The 21,107-nt window shown below is 33.1% G+C and overlaps 1 protein-coding gene across 5 annotated transcripts in view; it reads right to left on the bottom strand.

Annotated features, from left to right (window-relative positions):
* The window catches only part of ARHGAP12 (Rho GTPase activating protein 12), a 114,307-nt gene that overhangs the window by 33,960 nt on the left and 59,240 nt on the right, over positions 1–21,107 (bottom strand). For 4 of the 5 annotated variants that reach the window (XM_019731496.2, XM_019731493.2, XM_074324710.1 and 1 more), the window contains 4 exons: positions 20,131–20,211; positions 12,302–12,427; positions 8,596–8,670; positions 1,633–1,694 (listed from right to left, as the gene is read on the bottom strand). In XM_019731496.2, the coding sequence (XP_019587055.2) occupies positions 1,633–1,694; positions 8,596–8,670; positions 12,302–12,427; positions 20,131–20,211 (344 nt within the window). The remainder of the gene's footprint in view (positions 1–1,632; positions 1,695–8,595; positions 8,671–12,301; positions 12,428–20,130; positions 20,212–21,107) is intronic. The other variant, XM_019731495.2, reaches the window with a different exon arrangement.

Here is a 21,107-nt window from a genome sequence, read left to right as displayed (position 1 = left end):
GAATATTCTTAAAATTTCTGTTTTAACTTCTCACAGTAAATATCTATAAACTATATGAACAAAAGTTGTTTGCAGTAATCTATGATTTTTAAGAGTTTAAAGGGATCCTCAGAATAAAATATTTGAGAACCACTAATATACAGGAAATTAAGACTATTTTGTTCAAACCTTATAAATATATTTTGAAGATGATGAAATGGATATTCTTAGGAAAACATAAATCACCAAGAGTATTCCAAAAGAAGTAGAAAATCTAAAAGACTAATTATTAGTTAAAACAACAACAATGAAAACGCACAAAACATCCAAAGAATTATCTGCACTATGTCAAAAGAGAGAAAGAGAAAAACAAAGACCCAATTTACAAGTTACTTCTACCAAAGAACAGTTTAAGGAACAGATAATTGCAGTATTTGTAAAGCTATTTTAGAGCACTTAAAACTTCTAAGTACTAAAACCTGGCAGAGACAGTTCAATTAAAGCAAATCTAAAAAGCTAAACTACATGTAAATTTTAAACTCTTTCTTAAACAACAGACTGATCTCATTTTGACTATAAAATTATAGCATTTTAGCAGTTTTTAAAAACTTGGGAAAACGCAACTTAGCTTACAAAGAGTTGATTTCTTTAATTCATTAGGAGGCACTACACTTTAATCAAAAAAAGCCAACAACCCAATAGAAAAACAAAGGGTATGAACTGACAATTCAAAACAACAAAAAAATACAAATGGCTTATGATACTATACCTCTCACACACACACGAAAAGCAAACGAAATTACCATTTTCTCTCTAATCTCTATTAGCAAAAATCAAATATGACAGCATATTGAACTGGCAGAAATCCACTACTACTGGGAGGTGTGGACTGATTCAGTGCCTCAGAGAACAATTTGGAACACTCAAAATGACCACTGCATATGGCCTAGAAATTCCACTTTTGTAAAATTTATTCTATAGGCATATTTGCATAATTGCAAAATGAATTATGCAGGATACTAGGTATAATATTGTTTGTAATAGCATAAAAAAATGTAAACATCCTAAATGTCTCCCAAAAGACAGGTATATTCACATACTTGCAAATAAACAATAGTTAAATAAACTGATAAAGCCACACAATGTGTAACTATGCAGCAGTCAGAAACACAGTAGTAGTTCTACATGCAATGAAATGGAACCATCTCCAGGTTAAACTGTCAAAAGGTTATGTTTAAAAAATTAATCTATGCTATCTCTAGAGTACAACACTATATATCTCATTAGATTTAACTGGTTGCCTATGGGGAAGGAAATGTTGGCTGGGTGACTAACTTTTGACTAACTATTTTGTGTACCTTTGTTTTTTGCCATGTGCATTTACTTCTTATTGAAAAATATTTTTTAACAAAGCTAATGCTTGCTGAGAATCCTCTGCCTTATCATCTCTGAATTTAATATTACCTTAAGTAATACCAAAATGAAAATTTTCATGATTTCATGATAATCCTACATAAATTATATTAGAAAATATATTATTTGAAATTCTTATGAACCTTTTGAACATTTCTACTAGAATATAACTATATTCATAGTTTTTATTTATTTCAATCAAATGAAACAAGTCAGAATATTTGTGATTTGTGTACTTACCGAACCTTTTTTCCATTTTCAGTAATTTTTGTTACATTTAATAATCCAAATTTCTCTTGACCCTATGGAACAGAGTAATACACTATGTATATCATTCATATAGATAATGAAGTCCAAATGCTTACATGACAGAAATAAAATGATCTGATACTCTAAAAATTAGCTTAAAAAAAGATTAGTTAGTATGTGTTTCATTCTAGAGCACATTAAGAATATAACTTCCTAATACTTCTGTAAAGTTATTTTCAGTAATTTTATAATTAAACACTTCCTCTTCTCAAGTCATAGCAGCCATAAGGTATTTTGCTGTCAAATTAGATTTCCATATAAATGCTGCAAATCAGAATTAGAAAAATGATTTATGACTTTCTGTTCAAAGAGACTGATACAATGCTATAATGATAAATACCACAAAAAAATGAGTTAGTTGATATCAAAAATAGTGACATAACTTTATCATCAAACCCTATGAAGGCAAAATCCACTGTGCTCAAGTTAAATGTTATCTTAAAATGCTTCCAGGTAGAATTTTAAAAGCACTGTCCCTGTTGCGTTAGCTTCCTATATTCAAGTAAATTTAATCAAAATGAGTTAGTGCCTATAGTAATCATCAACATTAGTAAGCACTGTATGTCCATGACAGACCAATTTTACTTCAACTGAAACACACACACACACAAACACACACACATACAGAAAAAATTATTACCAATTCAGAATTTATTTCTATTTAACTCACATCTCAGCTATTTTTCTCCATGTACTTTAATTACAAAAAAAATTTTTTTTTCTTGTATGGAAGATAAACATAATATTACATATTCTCTCAGTAATGCCTAAAAGATAATGTTTGAAAATTTTGCCTGGTCTGATAAAAACTAACGTCTATAGACAAAGCTGACAAACTGTTGTTGATTCACATTTTTGGTATATAAGGAACTAGGGAAATACTCACATGATGTTTTACTATAATTTTTTCATAAAGCATAGGTTAGATCGCCTTAGATATGCAAGTCTGATACGTCTCATGCTCCTTGTTCCCTCTCAACAAAAACATCAATTACATAGTTATAACTATGCATAGGATGTTCGGTGAGAACATTCCCCATTTACTACCCCAATTTACTATCAAAAGCAGAGAGGAAAACAATTGTCAATAATACAGGAATTAACTAACAACACTAATCTGAGAGGATGGGCGCTGGTTATGTGAGCACTGAACTGGCAGAACCGAGAGGCAGAGATCAAGCCTATTAAAAATGCCGAAGCTGGAACTGTGTGGGGCAAGAAAGCAGAGGCAGGAAAGAAATACAGGTGTCACAACACGGAGGGATACCAGTAGTGACAAAGAGCCCAAGGATGAGAGAAACTCTCTAAATCAGGGATTCTTACCTCAATTAATAGATGGACTGAAACTGATACAAAATTGTGCATGTACATAGGGTGTCAAAAAAATGTACAAACATTTTAAGAAAGGAAAACTGAATACTCAATATATACCAATGAATAAAGATGACTACAAGTCACATTTGACTTCTGCAATTACAAGAGGTGCTCAAAGTAGTTACCATCGTCATAATTTTAAAACAGTTTTTTTTCCTTTCTTAAAATGTGTATACATTTTTTTGTTGGCACCCTCTTCGAGGAAAGGGTCCAGAACTTTCACAAAATTCTCACAGGGATCAAGACCCAAACACTAATGCTCTAAGTATTAAGCACTCTAACTTGAACATAAAATAAGAACAAAATCTGTCATATCCAAAATATTCAAATACAAAAACAATTACCATACAATGCGGTAAGTGCTATAAGCAAGGTGTAGCTAACTCAACCTGGGTAAGAAAGGATGAGTAAGAGAAGGCTTCGGAGACTGACACTTGAGCTAAAGAATAAGAGTTAGCTAGACGGAAAGAGGAGATGAAAATAACAGTACAAAGGCAAAGAAGCTACAGAGGGCATACCATACGTGAGGGCCTTTAAGTTCCACGAGTATTGGGTGAGCTGAAGTAGCAAGTAATGAGGCAGTAGAAGGAATGAACTAAGAAAGGGTGGCAGACTGGGATCTAACTAGAATACTATTCTAATAATCACTCTAAGAGCTGTTGAAAACCTGAGCTAGGACAGTGACAGTGAGAGTGCAGAGGACCCGAATTTGAGAGAGATTAAGACAGAATGGACAGGGACTGGATGTGAGGGTGAGGGGCAAGATCGGAAGGAAACTCCCAAGCTTGAGCAACTGGGTAGATGGTGGTATCTCAGCTTCAATGACACTTTTTTAGAGCTTTCCCTGACCACTCCTATGTAGGAGCTCCTCCACCCTATTTCCTACTGCCCCTAGTTGGTTTCGTTTGTTGCACTTAATGCAAAGTACAACTACAATCTATTATTTATTCGCTGTCTACTCCATCAGGCTGTATGCTGGGACCACATTTGTTCCCACATCTGGTCATCAACATATGACCAGTGCTAGTACAGCTTTTAGCATGTAGTTCAACACATATTTGTTGGAGAAATTAACCAACAACTGGGCAGTGCTATCACAAGAAGAAAATATAAAAAAGCTTTAACTTTCAAACACTTAAGTTTCTGAATCTGACATTAAAAAATGCCAAGTAGGCAGATGAATTATATAGGTTTGGCTATACAAGAGATTTGGGGGGGAAATTTAGATTTTTATTTCAAACTATCTGGTGTACTTTCTCTACTTTAATATGACTCAAAAAAAACGAATGCTTTTGTGTTGCTTACTAAAATAATATCTAATGTAAAAATGCACATATCACACATGAATGTATCAGTCTAAATACAGTTGATACTTAAAGAAAACTTCATATTGAAAACAAGCAGAAATGTTTTAATAAGGATTAGCAAAATATGGTTAAATTTTAATCAAAAAGACTATAGTAAGACTATCCTACCCTAACGAGTCAAGAAGATAATAAAATGTCAGTTCTATTAAGTAATTTGGGAAAACTTTCACAGGTTCATAAACACTTTGCAGGCTCTAGAACTTCTAACCAATGTAGCATTCATTTCGTAAAACAGGCATTTCCCAGTACTAACAAGTATTATGTATCAAAATCAATAGAGTCCATCAAAATTCTTATCCTCAGTTAATCATATCATAATCGTTTCATACTAAGATTCTTTTAATACAGAAAAAGTAAACTTGCACAATGACATAGTTTTGAAAAAGAACCGGAAACTTCCAGAACAGGTACATCCACAGAGACAGAAGGCAAACTAGTGGCTGACAGCAGGGCGAGGGAGAGGGGAAGGGAGAGGGAAGGGAGATGGGGAAATGTGGACTGGCTGCTTAATGGGTATGTGTTTCCCTTTGAGGTGATGAGAATGTCCTGAAACAAGGTAGAAGGAATAGCTGCACACACTGTAAATATATTAAATGCTAGTGAATTGTGTAGTTTAAAATGGTTAATGGTTGATTTTATGTGAATTTCACCTCAATAAAAAAACTTTTTTAAACCAGTTGTTATTTAAAAATTAGATATTCAAATTACGTTTTTTTCCAAAAAGGCTTTAGAATAGTATTATTCAACGAAAAAACTACCAAATTAGTCCACTAATACTTTTGTTAAAGAAGTGGTAAAATGTCCTTTTCTCTGAAATGGGTAATGCATTTGTTTATACAATAATTGGAAATACAGGTTAAACAGGTCAAGTTTCCAAACTGTATATCTAAAATTTTACTCAGCATTCAGTAATCTGGAACTTTAAAATGCATATTCTCATAAGCATATTGGGACAAATAAAAAAAATTAGATTCATAAATCAGCCCACAAAATCCTATTTAATCTGTAGTGTAGTCATACTGTAGAGAAACATATTATTATATGTTTAAAATATATACACTGCCTATTTCAAAAAAATGCTTTGAAGGGACTATGAAAAATAACAATAATACAATTGAAAACTGGAAATGAAAAAAAAAGAACATGTTTAAAATTTATATTAAGGGATGGAACTTTAAATCTGGTTTGATTAGAAGAGATTGAAGGAAAATATCATGCTAAGTGAACAGGCCGGTCAAAAAAGACCACATACTGTATATGATTCTGATCATATGAAATGTTCAGAATAGGCAAATCTAATGAGAAAGAAAGATTACTGGTTCCTTAGGGTTTGGTGGGATCTAGAAGTAGAGGCATGATAGCAAATGAGCAAAGGGCTTCTTTGTGAAGTGATGAAAATATTCTAAAATTGACTGTGATGATGGCTGTACATACCTGAATATACTACAAACAACTGAATTGTACACTTTAAATGGGTGAATTGTATGCTATGTGAGTTACACTTCAATAAAGCTTTTATAAAAACAAAGTGAAACAAGAGTTTGAAGACGTAGATGGGAAATTTGCTGAAATTGTAAGATGACATCAGTAGCTAACACTGATTATGGTATCATTTTCATTTCTAAATTTGTAGCTTCCTTTTTCTTACCACTAGACTTTATACCAACCAGATTTTAACTCACAAGAGGGAAAATAATATTTCCTTGTATTGACTGGGTAAGAATGGGAAAGACTCGGTGGAAACAAGGCGAAGGAGACGAGGGAGCAAAGGGCCAGGGAAGAAAGAAATCAAGGGGGGCAAAAGCCTTAGTGAGGAACGGCGAGACATTCATGGAAGAGGTGTTTCCCAGCATTCCCCACTGTGAGGGAAACGAGCAGAGGTGTGAAATCAGAGTGGCCTCTGGTGGAATTAACACAGCTGTTCATTGTTTTGTTTTGTTTTCACCTGAAATTACACAAAGAATGAAACAGAATACTGGTGAGGCAGTTCCCTGTTATGGCCGTCAGAGGGTACCATGAGTCCAGGATGATCTAGTTGCTTTCAAACTTCAGAAAATGGCTAACGCATGGGGAAATAATTTGCAAACAGTCCTTTGTAACTCCACGTGGATCATTTACAAATTCCTGTTTCTAAAATTACCTGGAAATTCCCTTTTATCAAAACATAAATAACTTATCAAAGGTCTTCTTAAGAATTATATATGACCTACATTTAAAATAACTTAAAAAGAGTTTCTGCTTTTTTCTAGATGGACTAATACAGAGTATTGTAGTAACAGCACTAGATACAAAACCACTAAAATCACATTCATTTTTATCTTCAATGTTTATGTGTTAAATAATGTAAAGGATAAAAAGTAGGAACACAGTCCCTATCTACCCCTTAGGAGTTTAAAACCTTAGTAGGGAAACAAGGGATACATGAGGTAAATTTCACACCATTCAACGCAGTAAGTGACTTTGGAGTTCAGACACAAAGATCATTATCATGCTGAGGTTAGTCTGGCAAGGCCTCTAAAGAGCAAGCACAGGATTTAACTGTGAAGTGTAACTAAGAAAAGCAAAGGACCACTGTCGGCAGGGGAACTGCCTGAGCAATGTCAGAAGGAAATGTGTACATGTGATATGAACCATGAAAGAAAGATCTGACTAGGTAAGGGAATAGAATGAGTTAGAAAAGTGAATTTCCCCATCTGTGGAAATTCTTGCTTCTGACTAAGAAATTAGAAGTATCCTAATAAGTAACAGCCTATTATAGTCTCACAAAATAAGGAAGTAACAATAAAAGTTTGTTTTAAAAAGCTTTCAAAGTTTCATGTACCATGTTTCCCCGAAAATAAGACCTAGCTGGACAATCAGCTCTGATGTGTCTTTTGGAGCAAAAATTAATCTAAGACCCAGTATTATATTATATTATACTTGGTCTTATAGTAAAATAAGACTGCGTCTTATATTAATTTTAGCTCCAAAACACACATTAGAGCTGACTATCTGACTAGGTCTTATTTTAGGGGAAATACGGTATTCATTCAACAAACATTTACTAAACAGCTACTATCTGCCACTGCAATAGGTATTGGAGTGACTCCCTTCCTGCTCTAATGAAGCTTTTCTTTGTCTAATGGGGAAGACAGACATTAATAGAGGGTTCAAGGTTCCTAGAAGATACAAGAAATGAAAAGAGTTACTCTATTTTATGTAATCAGATAACGCATAATTAAATGCTATGAAGAGTAAGTATTACAGGGAAACCTGACCAAATCTGTAAGATTTGAGTAAAATTCTCTGGTGAAGCAAAGTTTGAACTGAGTGCTAATGAACAAACAGAAGATAATCAGGCAAAGGGATGGGAGAGAAATGTAGCAGTGGGCAGAGAACAAGGGTGCAAGGACCTTGAGCTGAAAGGCAGAGTAGCTGCTGGAAAACAAGCCAGGAGGAAAGATTAGGACCAAGAAGTATGAGGTGAGGCTGGAGACGCAGTCAAGAGCCAGAGCATGCACGATCTCACAGTCCTCACTAAAAGTTTCAGTCTTCATTCTAAAACAAACAGGAAACCATTGAAGGGGAAGAGCCAGATCAGCAAATGACAGGAAAGACTGGGAAGGACATCAGATACAGAGATCAAGTAAAATTTTACCCCAGTTAAGACGGGTGTCTAAAGAGAAGTTATTCGAAGGTTTTTCAGTTCAGGGGAAATTTAAAGGTGAGTTACGTCTGTCCAACATTCACCCGGGATAGATCGGGCAATGTATTTTACAGCTTAGAAAAAACAGCAGCATCTATGCTCAGTAAGGAGGGAATTGCTTCTTACCTTTGGACTGTTTGCCTAAGGAAAAAAGGGTAAAGTATAATTTGGCAAAATTCTACAGGGACTTTTATATTTATCTTTTAAAAGCAAACAAATTCATCATTTACAAATATGGTATAGAAATTAACCATGAAGATACCATATTTTGCACAAAAAGGGGCTTTAAAATCAATAAAATCTGATTTTTAATTTAAACCTATTTTAACTGTGATTATTTTTTTAAAAACCAATGAAATTTAATAGAAGCCCAAGAAATATTTAAACATTATACTTAGAGAAAATTAACTTATTAAACTGATTGAAATAGGTGGACTTTATTATACTATAAGCTGCTATCATACTAACTGTATCTTGGTGCTTTGATGCAGAGGGAGAAGATTCATTTTCAGGAGAGCAGGGTTTTGAGGCAGGTGGAGAGTCCTATAAAAAATAAGTAATGAAAAACGTTACTCTATTTTATAGAATTATATTTCTCCCTCTACTCACAGTGGGAGAGCTTAAAGGGGGAGGCTAAGAAATGGTTTTTTCTAGTTATTTTCCTTCTATATTCAGCTCTAAAACCAATATGATACTGATTTGAAAACTACAGATGTCTTAAAGTTTATGAAATATGGCCTATTTTATACCAATTACAGTTAAATACCGCATACAGAATTACTCAAAAGAAATGATGTATGTTGACTTAAAATCATGACAAAATATATTTAAAATAGGTAAAAGCTAAACACTTGTGCATAAAAATGTAACAGTCACCTTACTAACTTGCTCTATAAATACCCAGGATTAGACAAGGAATAGTCACAGGAATTACTTGGCAACTGCCAGAATGAGAACTTTATTTTAGTCAACAGCTACGTAAGAAATTATATTAAATTACTATTAATATTTAAAGTAATTTAAAGCTAACATTCCAATTATCAGAAACAAGCAAGATTTTTTAAAATGCAAAGAAGAAACCTCAGATTTAAAGATTAATAACTCACCAGAAAAAAATAAAAAAAGAGACGTTTTAATGTCTAAGCCTACAAGAATAGGAGCAAACCAATAAGGTTCATTTTTAAAGCAAATCTGCTTTGTCAATATTAAAATATGGTGTGTGATGTCTACCATAGATGTTTATAAGACTATTCAGGGAAGACTGAAAAAACTTTGTAAGTACCAATAGCCAAGCTTCATTTAAATGTTCTCCCTTCCCCTAGATGCTTTGAATAATTTCAGGAAAAGCTTTTTTAAAAATCACATGCTAATACCTATTATTATTAATTTTCCTATAAAACCAAATAATTTCTTTGAACATTCATCTTCACATCTGTATCAGTCTACTTTTCTATGACGATGAAACTGGATAAGGTACTATCAAAAAACCTGGAAGTTTTTATGAAATTACAATATAAAAACATTAACATCCATTCACTTAGAATAAAGTCTTCAGGTTTATATCCTATACAATTTGTAAACACAGAAACTAAGCAACAGTGAAAGCTCCCAGGGAAAATCCTTCAAGGGACAACCTTCCAAATTAAACATCCTAGGTGTACACTATTAATAGAGAAAATACTAAAATCATATCAAACATAGCTTTATGAAAAGAAATTACACTTAATGTGCAAATCTCAGTTTAGTCTCATTTAAGTACTTTTTGTGAAAGCCTCAGATTTTTAATTTTTCAACTTCTTGACTTCTAAAAGAGTATCTAATATTAAAACAGTCTGAGAAAAAGAAGAAACATTTTATGACCCACAAACCAGAAAATAAGTAAATGAATAAAATGAATGTTAATTATGATTTATTTTTCATAGCATTATCAGTCCTACAGAAATAAAAACCACACTGGAGTAATTACGAATAACAATTATAATTATTGTAAAAAACAATTTTATATTTATACATTTATTTATGTATATGTATCTTAAATGCCTTCAAATAACAGGTTTTAATAACAACCATACATAGGCAAAAACAAAGAGATGCATCACATACACCGTACACACAGCAACATACACACATCTCCTTCCTCCAAGGTTGTCTGGCAACTCAATTAGGACCTATGTCATCGTAACATTTGCTACATACCAGTAGTAGTAGTAGGTTTCTATGATTACATTTCAAGTTATATACACTTTCCCCCTTTATATCAGTCAACTAGTCTGTTCTGGTATACTCCATCTTTTACAGCCTCAGATCTTTAAAAGGTATATGCTAAGTGACAATAATAGAAAAGTTTATATGGTAAAGCAATTATCTATGACTCCATTTATAAAGGGTAAGGGGTGAGGGGAGACATTTCTACCAAATTTCTGGTCTCAAGAATATCATGTCCTCACAACTCTGAAACAATTAGATGAGAAAGGAAATGTAATAAGAACTTCATACAAGTTATTCTAATAATAGACTAAAATTGAATCTCAAAAAAGATTAAAGGGCTGGCCCGGTGGCTCAGGTGGTTAGAGCTCGGTGCTCCTAACTCCGAAGGCTACCAGTTCGATTCCCACACGGGCCAGTGGGCTCTCAACCACAAGGTTGCCAGTTCAATTCCTCAAGTCCTGCAAGGGATGGTGGGCTGCACCCCCTGCAACTAGAAACAGCATCTGGACCTGGAGCTGAGCTGCGCCCTCCACAACTAAGATGAAAGGACAACAACTTGACTTGGAAAAAAAAGAAGTCCTGGAAGTACACACTGTTCCCCAATAAAGTCCTGTTCTCCTTCCCCAATAAAATCTTAAAAAAAAAAAAAATTAAAAAGGAGTAAGAAATTTTAAGTCTACGTCACCAAAATAACAATCCTTTTTGCTCCAGTATGAAGAGGCAATGGAGTCGGTTTAACAATGACTTTTACATTAGAGCATCACACATGGTATTTAGGAGCTTTCTTTATACTCTGAATTGTACTCGGGTTCTTGGAGTAAAATGAATTTTTCTATTAAAATCTCTAGGAATCTTTAACTCAGGTTAGCCTCACTGCTAATATATTTTCAAGCATTCTTCAATAGCACAGACTCCAAATTTCAATCTTTTAATATGCCTTCTACATTCAACCACATAACATCCATACAAAATAGAAATTAGAAACTGGTTACTACTTTCTTTCATTATTGTTCTGTTGGTCCATCTCATAATGTGTGTAGACTGTTTCTACAGCTCTACAAAGGTCTCCCTTTTAATTCAACAAAGACCAACTTTATAGTCACCTGTAATTTCCCATTCCAAAAAAGAAAAACGAACAACTTGTTTTGACTTACAGATTGAAGCAATTTATAAAGGAATTTAAGACTGAAAGTATCCAAATAGACAGAAATACACCTTAAGAAAGTTCATTCTGTTTTCACTCACATACCTAAAAACGGAGGAAACCTGTTAATTACGCCAAAAGAGAAACCTGATACTAGGATAAAAAAAAGTCCCCAATGACAAATATCTTTTTAAAATTATTTATTTTGGGGGAGTTACCACCACCTTCAAATTTTAACATTAGCATGTTTGATGTTCTGCAAATTTGTACTAATTTCCTATTCGAGCCGCAGAATAAAGCCACAATGGAAAGATGTAACTCACAAGGAAGTTAAAAACTTTACAGCTTTTCTATTCTAACATTTGCATCAAAATCCATCCCCTATTTGAAACAGAGAACACTACTTCTCTGACTGATAAACGAAGCACTTGGTGCAGAGAACATTTAGGGGAACAAAGGGAGTAGGATTCCAATCTTCCTTGGGAAAGGGAAATTAATTAAATATCTTTACTATAAAACCTCCTAGAGACTGAAGACAAACAATAACAGATATGTGACTTTAAAATAGGGTTATAAAAAAAGAAATCTGTCAACTACTAGGCTCAAACCTATCAAGGTGTATATACATCACTAAGCTATAGGTGGATAGAAAGGTCCAGGGTGTAAAAATCAAAACACTTCAAAACCAAAACCCACTCCAGAACAAATTGATGCCACATACAATAAAACAGTAGTCACCAAGGTATGAGATTCAGCTAAGAAGAAAACAAAATAACAAAGAACTTGCCAAAATTCTCAGCAGATTTTCTCAAAAACTCCTACCTTGTCATTGGTGTCCAGAACAATGGTGCTATGTCTCCACTTCGTTAATACTATTGGTTCTTGCAGCCGCCTGTCCAGGCTCCTACTTTTAATTATTTCTCTTTGTTGCTGGGATGAAGCATTATACTAAAGAAAACAAAATATACTTCATAAACAATAGAAACAAAACTAGAACCTAAACATGCTGGCTCCCAATGACACATGACATTAAGCAAAGTTCATCATATGCCATTAACGTGAATTTTCTGGCCTCAGTTTCCTCATCTTTGACCAGCACTGTGGCACAATAGAGAAGATCACAGATTCTGGTGTTAGAGGGACCAAGTCACTGCTATCTTTGGCAAAATATTAAGTCTCCCTAAAGCTAAGTCACATGAACTGTAAAGCAGATATAACAGAAATATCTCATTCACAGAGTTGACATAAGGAATAAACAAAGTATAAGAACTATCAAATATTTTCCTGATGGGTTCTCAATAAATATTACTTATCATTTTTTTATAAAATGAGGTCATTGGACAAATTAATTTTTTAAGGTTTCAACACTTCTAAATCCACATGAACTCAATTATTGGTTTAGGTTTTCAAAATTATGCTAACATACGGTTTTCTTACATTTAAAGGATTTTTTGTTTGGTTGGTTGTTTTCAGTGTTGTTTTCAACAACACACTATTGTTTCTCTGAAGTGGCAAAACATAACCAGGTCAAAAGGTATACATGGTCCTAGTTCTAAAGACCAACCCTGAATATATCAGTTGTGTACAAAGAATAGGTAATAACTGCCAAGAAAATTGCATATAAAATTAAGAACACACTACCACTGAAGCATTAAATCATTTAAATTTTTGAAATGTCAAGCAGATCACCAAGCATAAACATTTGAGAAATGTGAGGTTTAAGAGTTATGCTGCTTTATACAGGCAATTTTAGTAAACTATAAGTTATAATAAACTAACAAAATAAATCTGATTTTTAAGGGCTACATTCCTCTCCTGAAACCAAAGGACATCTAATATATCTACTCCCACCTCTGAAAAGCTCAGTAAATCTTAAAATTTAATGATTCTTATTATAATTTCAATGAAAGTATCTTTGGAGATATTTTAATATTAAAAGATCTTCCAACATCGTTCTCCACAATATGCCATTTCTTTTCTCTCCAAAATGAGTCCATACAGGCACCCCAAAAAAAACTGTCTCCCAAAGATGTCACTTCATTCTTCACATCAAAATTTGCACCACCAGGTAATCTCATGTGGGTGTTGGTTTTTAATTCACTGTTGCTCAATCTTAAAACTTATCACAGAAGTTCACAAAGGGATCATTTCTAGAATAAACAAAGGTGAAGCTTAAAGGCTACCAAAACATTCTGTGCCAGAAATCTCTAACTGAAAAGAGACCCAACTATAAACAGGGCTATATTTTCCCTTTAATATATAATATGTAATATATAGTATATAATCCCTATGTAATCAGTGTTAGCAATAATTAAAATGGGGAGCTGTGTGAAAACTTATATATGAACTTAGTGGATACCTACCCTAGCTTCTAAGCTTTATAATTACCACAACTGTTTAAAAATCCTTTCTATGGGGCAACAAAATTAAACTGGGTAATAATCACAATTTTAAATATGCTGATGGTTTTACTAGGCAACAGTATGTTCATAAAAGCCAATAAAGCATAAATGAAACAGATATAAACTCTAGTGTAGACAGAAGAAAAAATAAAGCGTCATACTTAGAGAAAAGAAAAATGAGAGACTCTACAGTTAAAACATACACGGGGACACTTAAACAAGATGGCTAAAACTTAACAATTTCTAATCCCTTTCAAAACACTTCCGTTTTAAAATTTTTAACTGAATTTTTATTTGAATTATTTCAAACATACGAAAGAACAGAGACTATAATGAAAACCCACCATCAATCTTTGGCACATCTAACATAAGACATTTGCTTCAGTTACCTCCTTTTTCTAAATAAAACATTACAGACATATTAGAGGCCCTCTGAATACAGCTTCCAGATTCCACTCCTCTCCCTCACCCCTCAGCAGTACCACACAATTCAGTGTTCATCATTCTCATGCATTTTATAATTTGATAAATACTTATGTATCCATAAATATACCTATGTATTACCGTGTTTCCCCAAAAGACCTAACAGGAAAATAAGCCGTAGCATGATTTTTCAGGATGCTTGTAATATAAAATAAGCCCTAATGCATCTTCTGGGGCAAAAATTAATATAAGACCCGGTATGTAAGACCCGGTCTTATTTTTGGGGAAACACGGTAGTGCTTATTTTGTATTACAAGCATCCTGAAAAATCATGCTAGGGCTTATTTTCCAGTTAGGTCTTATTTTTGGGGAAACACGGTACTTGTTTTAAATTTTATGTAACGGAATCACACACATCATTTTTCAACTTGTTTTTTCTTCATTCGATATGTTTTTATTTAAAAAAATGTATCCATGTTGGTGAGTATACCGCTCTAACTCATTTACTTTCGCTTCTATCCACAGTATCGCTATTGAAACGTTTGGCTAGACCATTTGGACATGCCCGAGGTGGTAGTACGAATATATACCTTACCAGCAGAACACAGTGCCTTGCACTGCCCTACCAGTACTGCTGAACTCATATGCATTTATGTATATAAGTGTATGTACCTATGCACACATTTTTAAAAATCTATCTGATGGGTAAAATGCTATCTCATTGTTTTAATTCACATTTTCCTGGTTACTTGTAAAACTGCGTATCTTTTCATGCATTTATTTCCTGTATTTCCTCTTCTGTGTATTGCTTAATCATATATTTTGCCGATATGCATCTGAGTTATCTTTCTCTTACTGGTATGTATAGAAAGAACCAGGACATTCTCATTATATTTTGGATTCTAAACCTTTGTAAACTATGTGAGTTGAATGTATCTTTTCCTAGTCTACAGCTCATCTTTTCCCCTTTATGTTAGTATTTTTTACGTGAGAAGACATTTTGATGTAGTCAATCTTTCCTTTCATAGTTTTTCTTTATATAACCTTGTTTAAGAAATACTTCCTATTCTGAAGTCAAAGATATTCTTTGATATATTCTTCTATAGCCTTTAAAGTTTGCTTATTATATTTACATCTCTAATCTTCCTGGAATTAATCATTAAATGTAAAGTGAGGTCAAGATCTACATTGAGTTCTTTTTTTCAATGTGAATACTAATAATCTTAGCAACATTTATTGCATAGTCCATGCTTAACCCATTGATGTATAATGCCACATCTGAGCTTCCAATTCTGTTCAGGTCTATTTCTCTATTTACTACCCCATCTTAATCACCATAACAGGAACCCCATCCCTCATGTGCCCCCCCACACACATACAACTACACATTCTCCCTGCTAGGGAATATTTTGCTTCTTCAGACCTTTGTTTGCAAATCAAATTTAGCATGAGTTCCAAAAAGGTAGGGAGGGGGATAATAAACAGAAAAGCAGTGAACTTACAGACTAATGTGGACTCTGTTATCAAATTAAGCCTCCAAATCCAAGACGGTATACTGCACCATTTACTCAGGTATTCTTTTATGTCCTTCAGTTCTGCTCTTAGATTTTATTTACTTACAATCTTACGAACTTGAATAGGTATCTTCCTAGTTATGAGTGTGTTTGTAGCTGCTGCTGCTAGTATAAAGAGGAATTTATTTCAATCACATTTTCAAACTGACTATTTACTACAGAAATGAGTAGTTTTTATGTTGATTTTATACCTAGCAACTTTACTGAATTCTCACTCATCAGTTTTTAGTTTGTAGATTCTCTTGATTTTCTATAATCAAAAAACCAATTGTATCTTTCTTTTCAATTTTATTACAGGTATGCCCCACTTACCTAAAGTTTGTATTACACGACTTCTCTTTCACAAAAGACCTACATTAGTCCCTGTTTTCACTAATAGAAACAAAACCAGAGAAGATTTTTGCTTTTACGAAAAAAGCTGTCAGACATTTCACTTTACGCCATTTCAGCTTACAAAACGTTTCATAGGAATGCTCTACTTTCTGATAGCGGGGAAAACCATTATTTCTTTTCTTGTCTTATTTTATTGTTGAAGAGAAGCAGTGATAGAAAAGTTCTAATCTAGTTCCTAGCTCTAACAGGAAAGCTTCTGTAATCTTACCATGAAGTATGAGATTTACTGTAGATTATTTGATAAGTAACCTTTATTACAATGTAATATATCATTATATTTAAAGTGATTTTCTTGTAGAAGCATATACCCTGTTTCCCTGAAAATAAGACCTAGCCAGACAATCAGCTCTAACACATCTTTCGGAGCAAAAACTAATATAAGACCTAATTTATATTATACTATACTATACTATACTATACTATACTATACTATACTATATTATATTATATCCGGTCTTATATTATAGTAAAATAAGACCAGGTCTTATATTAATTTTTGCTCCAAAGGACGCATTAGAGCTGATTCTCCAGCTAGGTCTTATTTTCGGGGAAACATGGTAGTTGGGTCACAGGTTTTTTTAATGCATTCTGAAAATCTTTTAACAGGTGGGTTTAGAACATTTACATTTAATGTAATTGTTTATATTAGGTTGGTGAAAAAGTAATTGTGGTTTAAAAGGTTAAAAATAATTGCAAGAACCGCAATTACTTTTGCACCAACCTAATACATTAGAGTTAAGTTTGCCATTTTATATTGTTTTCTGTTCTGTTTACATTCTTGTTTCTCCTCTTCTGTCTTCCTGTAGGTTACTTGAGCAGTTTTTACTACCATATTTTAATTTATCTATACAGATGTGCTCTAACTTAGAATGGGGCTCGGTCCCAAAAAAACCATCATAAATCAAAAATGCATTTAATACACTTAACCTACCAAACATCCTAGCTTAGCCTAGCCTACCTTACGCGTTTTACGCGTTCTCAGAACACAATATCCAAAAAACACTGTAGAGTATTGGTTGTTTACCCTCGTGATCATGTGCCTGAGTGGGAGCTGCAGCTCATAGCCGCTGCCCAGCGTCATGAGAGAGTACTGTACGCGTATTAGCCTGGGGAAAGATCAAAATTTAAAATCTGAAGTATGGTTTCTACTGAATGCCAATCACTTTTGCACCACTGTAAAGTCAAAAAATTGTTAAGTCGAACCATCGTAAGTAAATCAGTAGTTTCTTGTCTGTAGTTTCCTGGGACTATCTTTTGCTACAGTTTTTTAGCACTTACTCTGGGGATTACAATTTACATACTTCATATATCAGTCTACTAGTATCAGCATTTTACTACTTCAAGTGAAATATGGAAACCTTACCAACAATTACATCACGTTACTCTCCCCTGCTTTATAATATAGTTGTCTTAAATATGTCTGCACACAATGAGTACTACACTTTAGAAATGTTGTAATTTTTGTTTTGAATGTCAAACATAATTTTTAAAATTCAGATCAAAAGTCTCAGATATTCGCCCTTCTCATCCCATTATTTCCTCATTCCTGATGTTGCAAGTTTTTTTCAGTTATCATTTTTCCCTTCTGTTTCAAGTACTTCTTCCTATAGCAATTCTCTGAGAAAAAGACTACTGGTACCAGTTTCGAAAAGTAACACCTGATATATTCTTCAACTTCTTGGTACATTTGAAAAACAAAAATCATGTTAATCTTATTATGTTAATCTCGCTTTTCTCCTAAAAGTTTGGAACAGCCATATTAAGCTTGGAGTATTAATTTCTCACTTAAAAGTTTTATTGAGAGACAATTAAATTTGAAAAATAAAGTTAGGTCACTTCATATTCAATTTCTGGACAACTTAACATACAAACAAAAAAAACCAAACTGTTGCTAGACTATCACCTAAATGGTACGCTGTGGTTCATAAAATAAGAATCCTATAGGGTTCTGAGTGCTCAGCACAACTCCAATGTTTAAAGGGGAAATACGGTTTTATCTTCAGAATCATATTCAAAAATACAAATTAATAATGATGAAAACAGAAAAACCCATAAATGTTTTACTGTATCCTATTGCATAATTTTAAAGAGTAGTAACGTAAAACTCTCAATCCTGAAATGTGTAAGGGGCAATTTACGGCACTTTTTAAATATATTTTTATTTGGATCTTTCTTCATTCTTGGTACTATTTTACGGTTACCTTTAAGTAAAAACACAATGTAACAAAACTATGGAAACAATAAACAGATCAGTGGTTGCTGGGTAAGAGGGAGGGGGTGAATAGACAGAGAACAAAGGATTTTTAGGGCAATGAAAATACTCCATATGATATTATAATAATATAATGATTTCATCACACTTTTGTCCAAACCCATAGCATGTACAAAACCAAGAGTGAACCCTAAGGTAAACTGGACTGGAGTGATTATGATGTATCAATGTAGGTTCATTCTTGGTAAAAATGTACCACTCTGGTGAGAGATGTTGAAAATGGGGAAGGCTAATGCAGGTGTGGGGCAGGGCTTGTGAGAAATCGCTGAACCTTCCTCTCAATTTTGTTGTAAACCTATAACTACTCTAAAAAAATTAAGTCTTTAAAAAAATTATTTAAAAATCCACAATGTAATAATATCGTCACAACTCTCTGCATGTGGCAGCTTTTATAATTAAAATATAAAAATTATCTTCATTTACACCAATATGTTAAGCTGCAAATAGTATTTTTAAAAACAATATTGTCTAAATGTACATTTTAATATGACTTCTAATTTAGAAAGAAGTTAAACAACAAAGAGGTTAAAAATATTAAATTTTTTTTCTGGTGAACTATGCAAAAAACAAAGTACCTATGTAAAATGTGTGATAAAGTGTCAAAAATGTTTATTTGAAGATCTGACAAGGCTTTTCTAACTACAAGAAAAATCTAGGGCTGTACTATTTGATAGCCAAATTAACCGAAAGATCCAGTATTTCCTTTATCCCCTCTCCTTCCAACCCCCACCAAGTTTCCACCGCAGCAACCTACACTGTTCCTTGAGATCATAACATTTTAAAAGCTGTCAGTTATAGTGGAGCTGTTTTGCTACTGGTTCCAACCCTCAGTCAATTTAGTAACAATACCTAGTCATATTTTTTCTATATCCATGTGTATTTATACTACACAATTTTCTTTATACTACATATTTTTCTTTAAATTGACTTATTTGGGGGGAAAATAATTTCTTCCAAAACTAAAGTCTATCTGATAACTGATACCACAGATATGTCTGCTAATTATAGTTGTTTTCTAAAATATTAAAATAGTGGACCAATTAAAAATTAAATGATTGCTCAGATATCATTTAAACTCAACCCTGGTGTACTCGTCTGAAAAGATATCTAGTGACACCCTAGAGGATCTGATCACCACATGCTGCCTATCTCAGCCAATAATTGACTGAATTATAACACACATTTACGTAAGAGAATAAACTTGAATACTGAGCTGCTTTGCTTTTAAAAATACAGATTAAATATAAGATCAATTTCATCTAGAAAACTCAATCTATTCACGATAACTAGATATAAGATAGCATTATTGGCACTGAAGGGGATGTTTATTTCCAGGAATAAAGAAAAACCAATTTCAAGTTATATCAAAAGTATTTTTGAATAGGAATAATCAATCCTATGCAACAAAGATAATGCACATTTTAGAAAAATTTAGCCAGTCACAGGATTCTCAATGGATTCTAAAAAAATTAGTCTTGTTGCTTTTCACAAGTTGAATAAAATTATAAAAATAAATCTGTTGAAACCATTTTTCATATTATTTCATCTACTATTTTTAAATAGAGATTCACTGTTATGGTTCATTACCTTTGGCAATTCCCATTCCGACCTAGATCCATCGGCACTGTAGTAATATTGTCTACCTTGATCATCAACATGCTTGAGCCACTATAAAAAATAGAAGAGGTGTTATTTTTCAACTTAAATAAAAGTAAGTTTAGACTTACAACCAGAGATATTATATATTATTCTTATGAATTTTATTCTACATGCTCAAGAAAACTGCAAAAAAAAAAAAAAAAATTAACAACCTTGCATTTCAAGTTTGGTAAGAGTAAATAAACTCTATTTTAAATGTAAGTTTATTTTCCCTCTCTTTCCTCCAAAGTCAAGGTATGGTTCAAGCACAACTTAACAACATAAGAAATATAGAACATAAAGTATACCTGGATAACATACGCAGTGATAACACCCACCCAAAAAGCAGGGTTGAGAAATTAACAAAAGAGGGTTTTCTTCAATCTTTAAGTATAAAACTACTGAAAAATTTAAGTCAAACTTCATGTAGCCAACACATTTCACTCAATATGATTTAAATAACAGTAAAATCCAAACTACTTTATAAAATATAACACAGGGACTATGAGAAGGAAAAGACCAAGTATTGCTAATACAAACATATGATCTTGATTGTAAAATATGTGAATACTGCTGTTTTCTTATGTTCTAGTGTCAAATAATTAAAGGAGAAATGAGAGGTAAAAGCCAGCTTCCATTCATTCCCAAGTGCCTATTCTCTAAACCAACACAACCAACTAGTTACCTTCTCTGATGATACGAGATGTAATACACAAATAAATATTTCAATATGCATTCCCAAACTAGTTAATTAATCATAAAATACTAGATTCATGGTTTTTGTTTTACATAATTTGGTTATAAAAGAAAAAGGAGTATAGAAAGTAAGGTGGTATATCATAATTCCATGTTGAGAAAACTATCCCCAAAAATACATTCCCCAAGAAATTTACAGTCAGCCCTTCCCATCTGTGGGTTTCATCCAC

The sequence above is a fragment of the Rhinolophus sinicus genome, linkage group LG02 (genome assembly GCF_036562045.2).
Source record: "Rhinolophus sinicus isolate RSC01 linkage group LG02, ASM3656204v1, whole genome shotgun sequence".
Classification (NCBI taxonomy): Eukaryota; Metazoa; Chordata; class Mammalia; order Chiroptera; family Rhinolophidae; genus Rhinolophus; species Rhinolophus sinicus.
The sequence above is the reverse complement of the archived record's forward strand: the minus strand, read 5'-3'. Positions and strand labels throughout refer to the sequence as shown.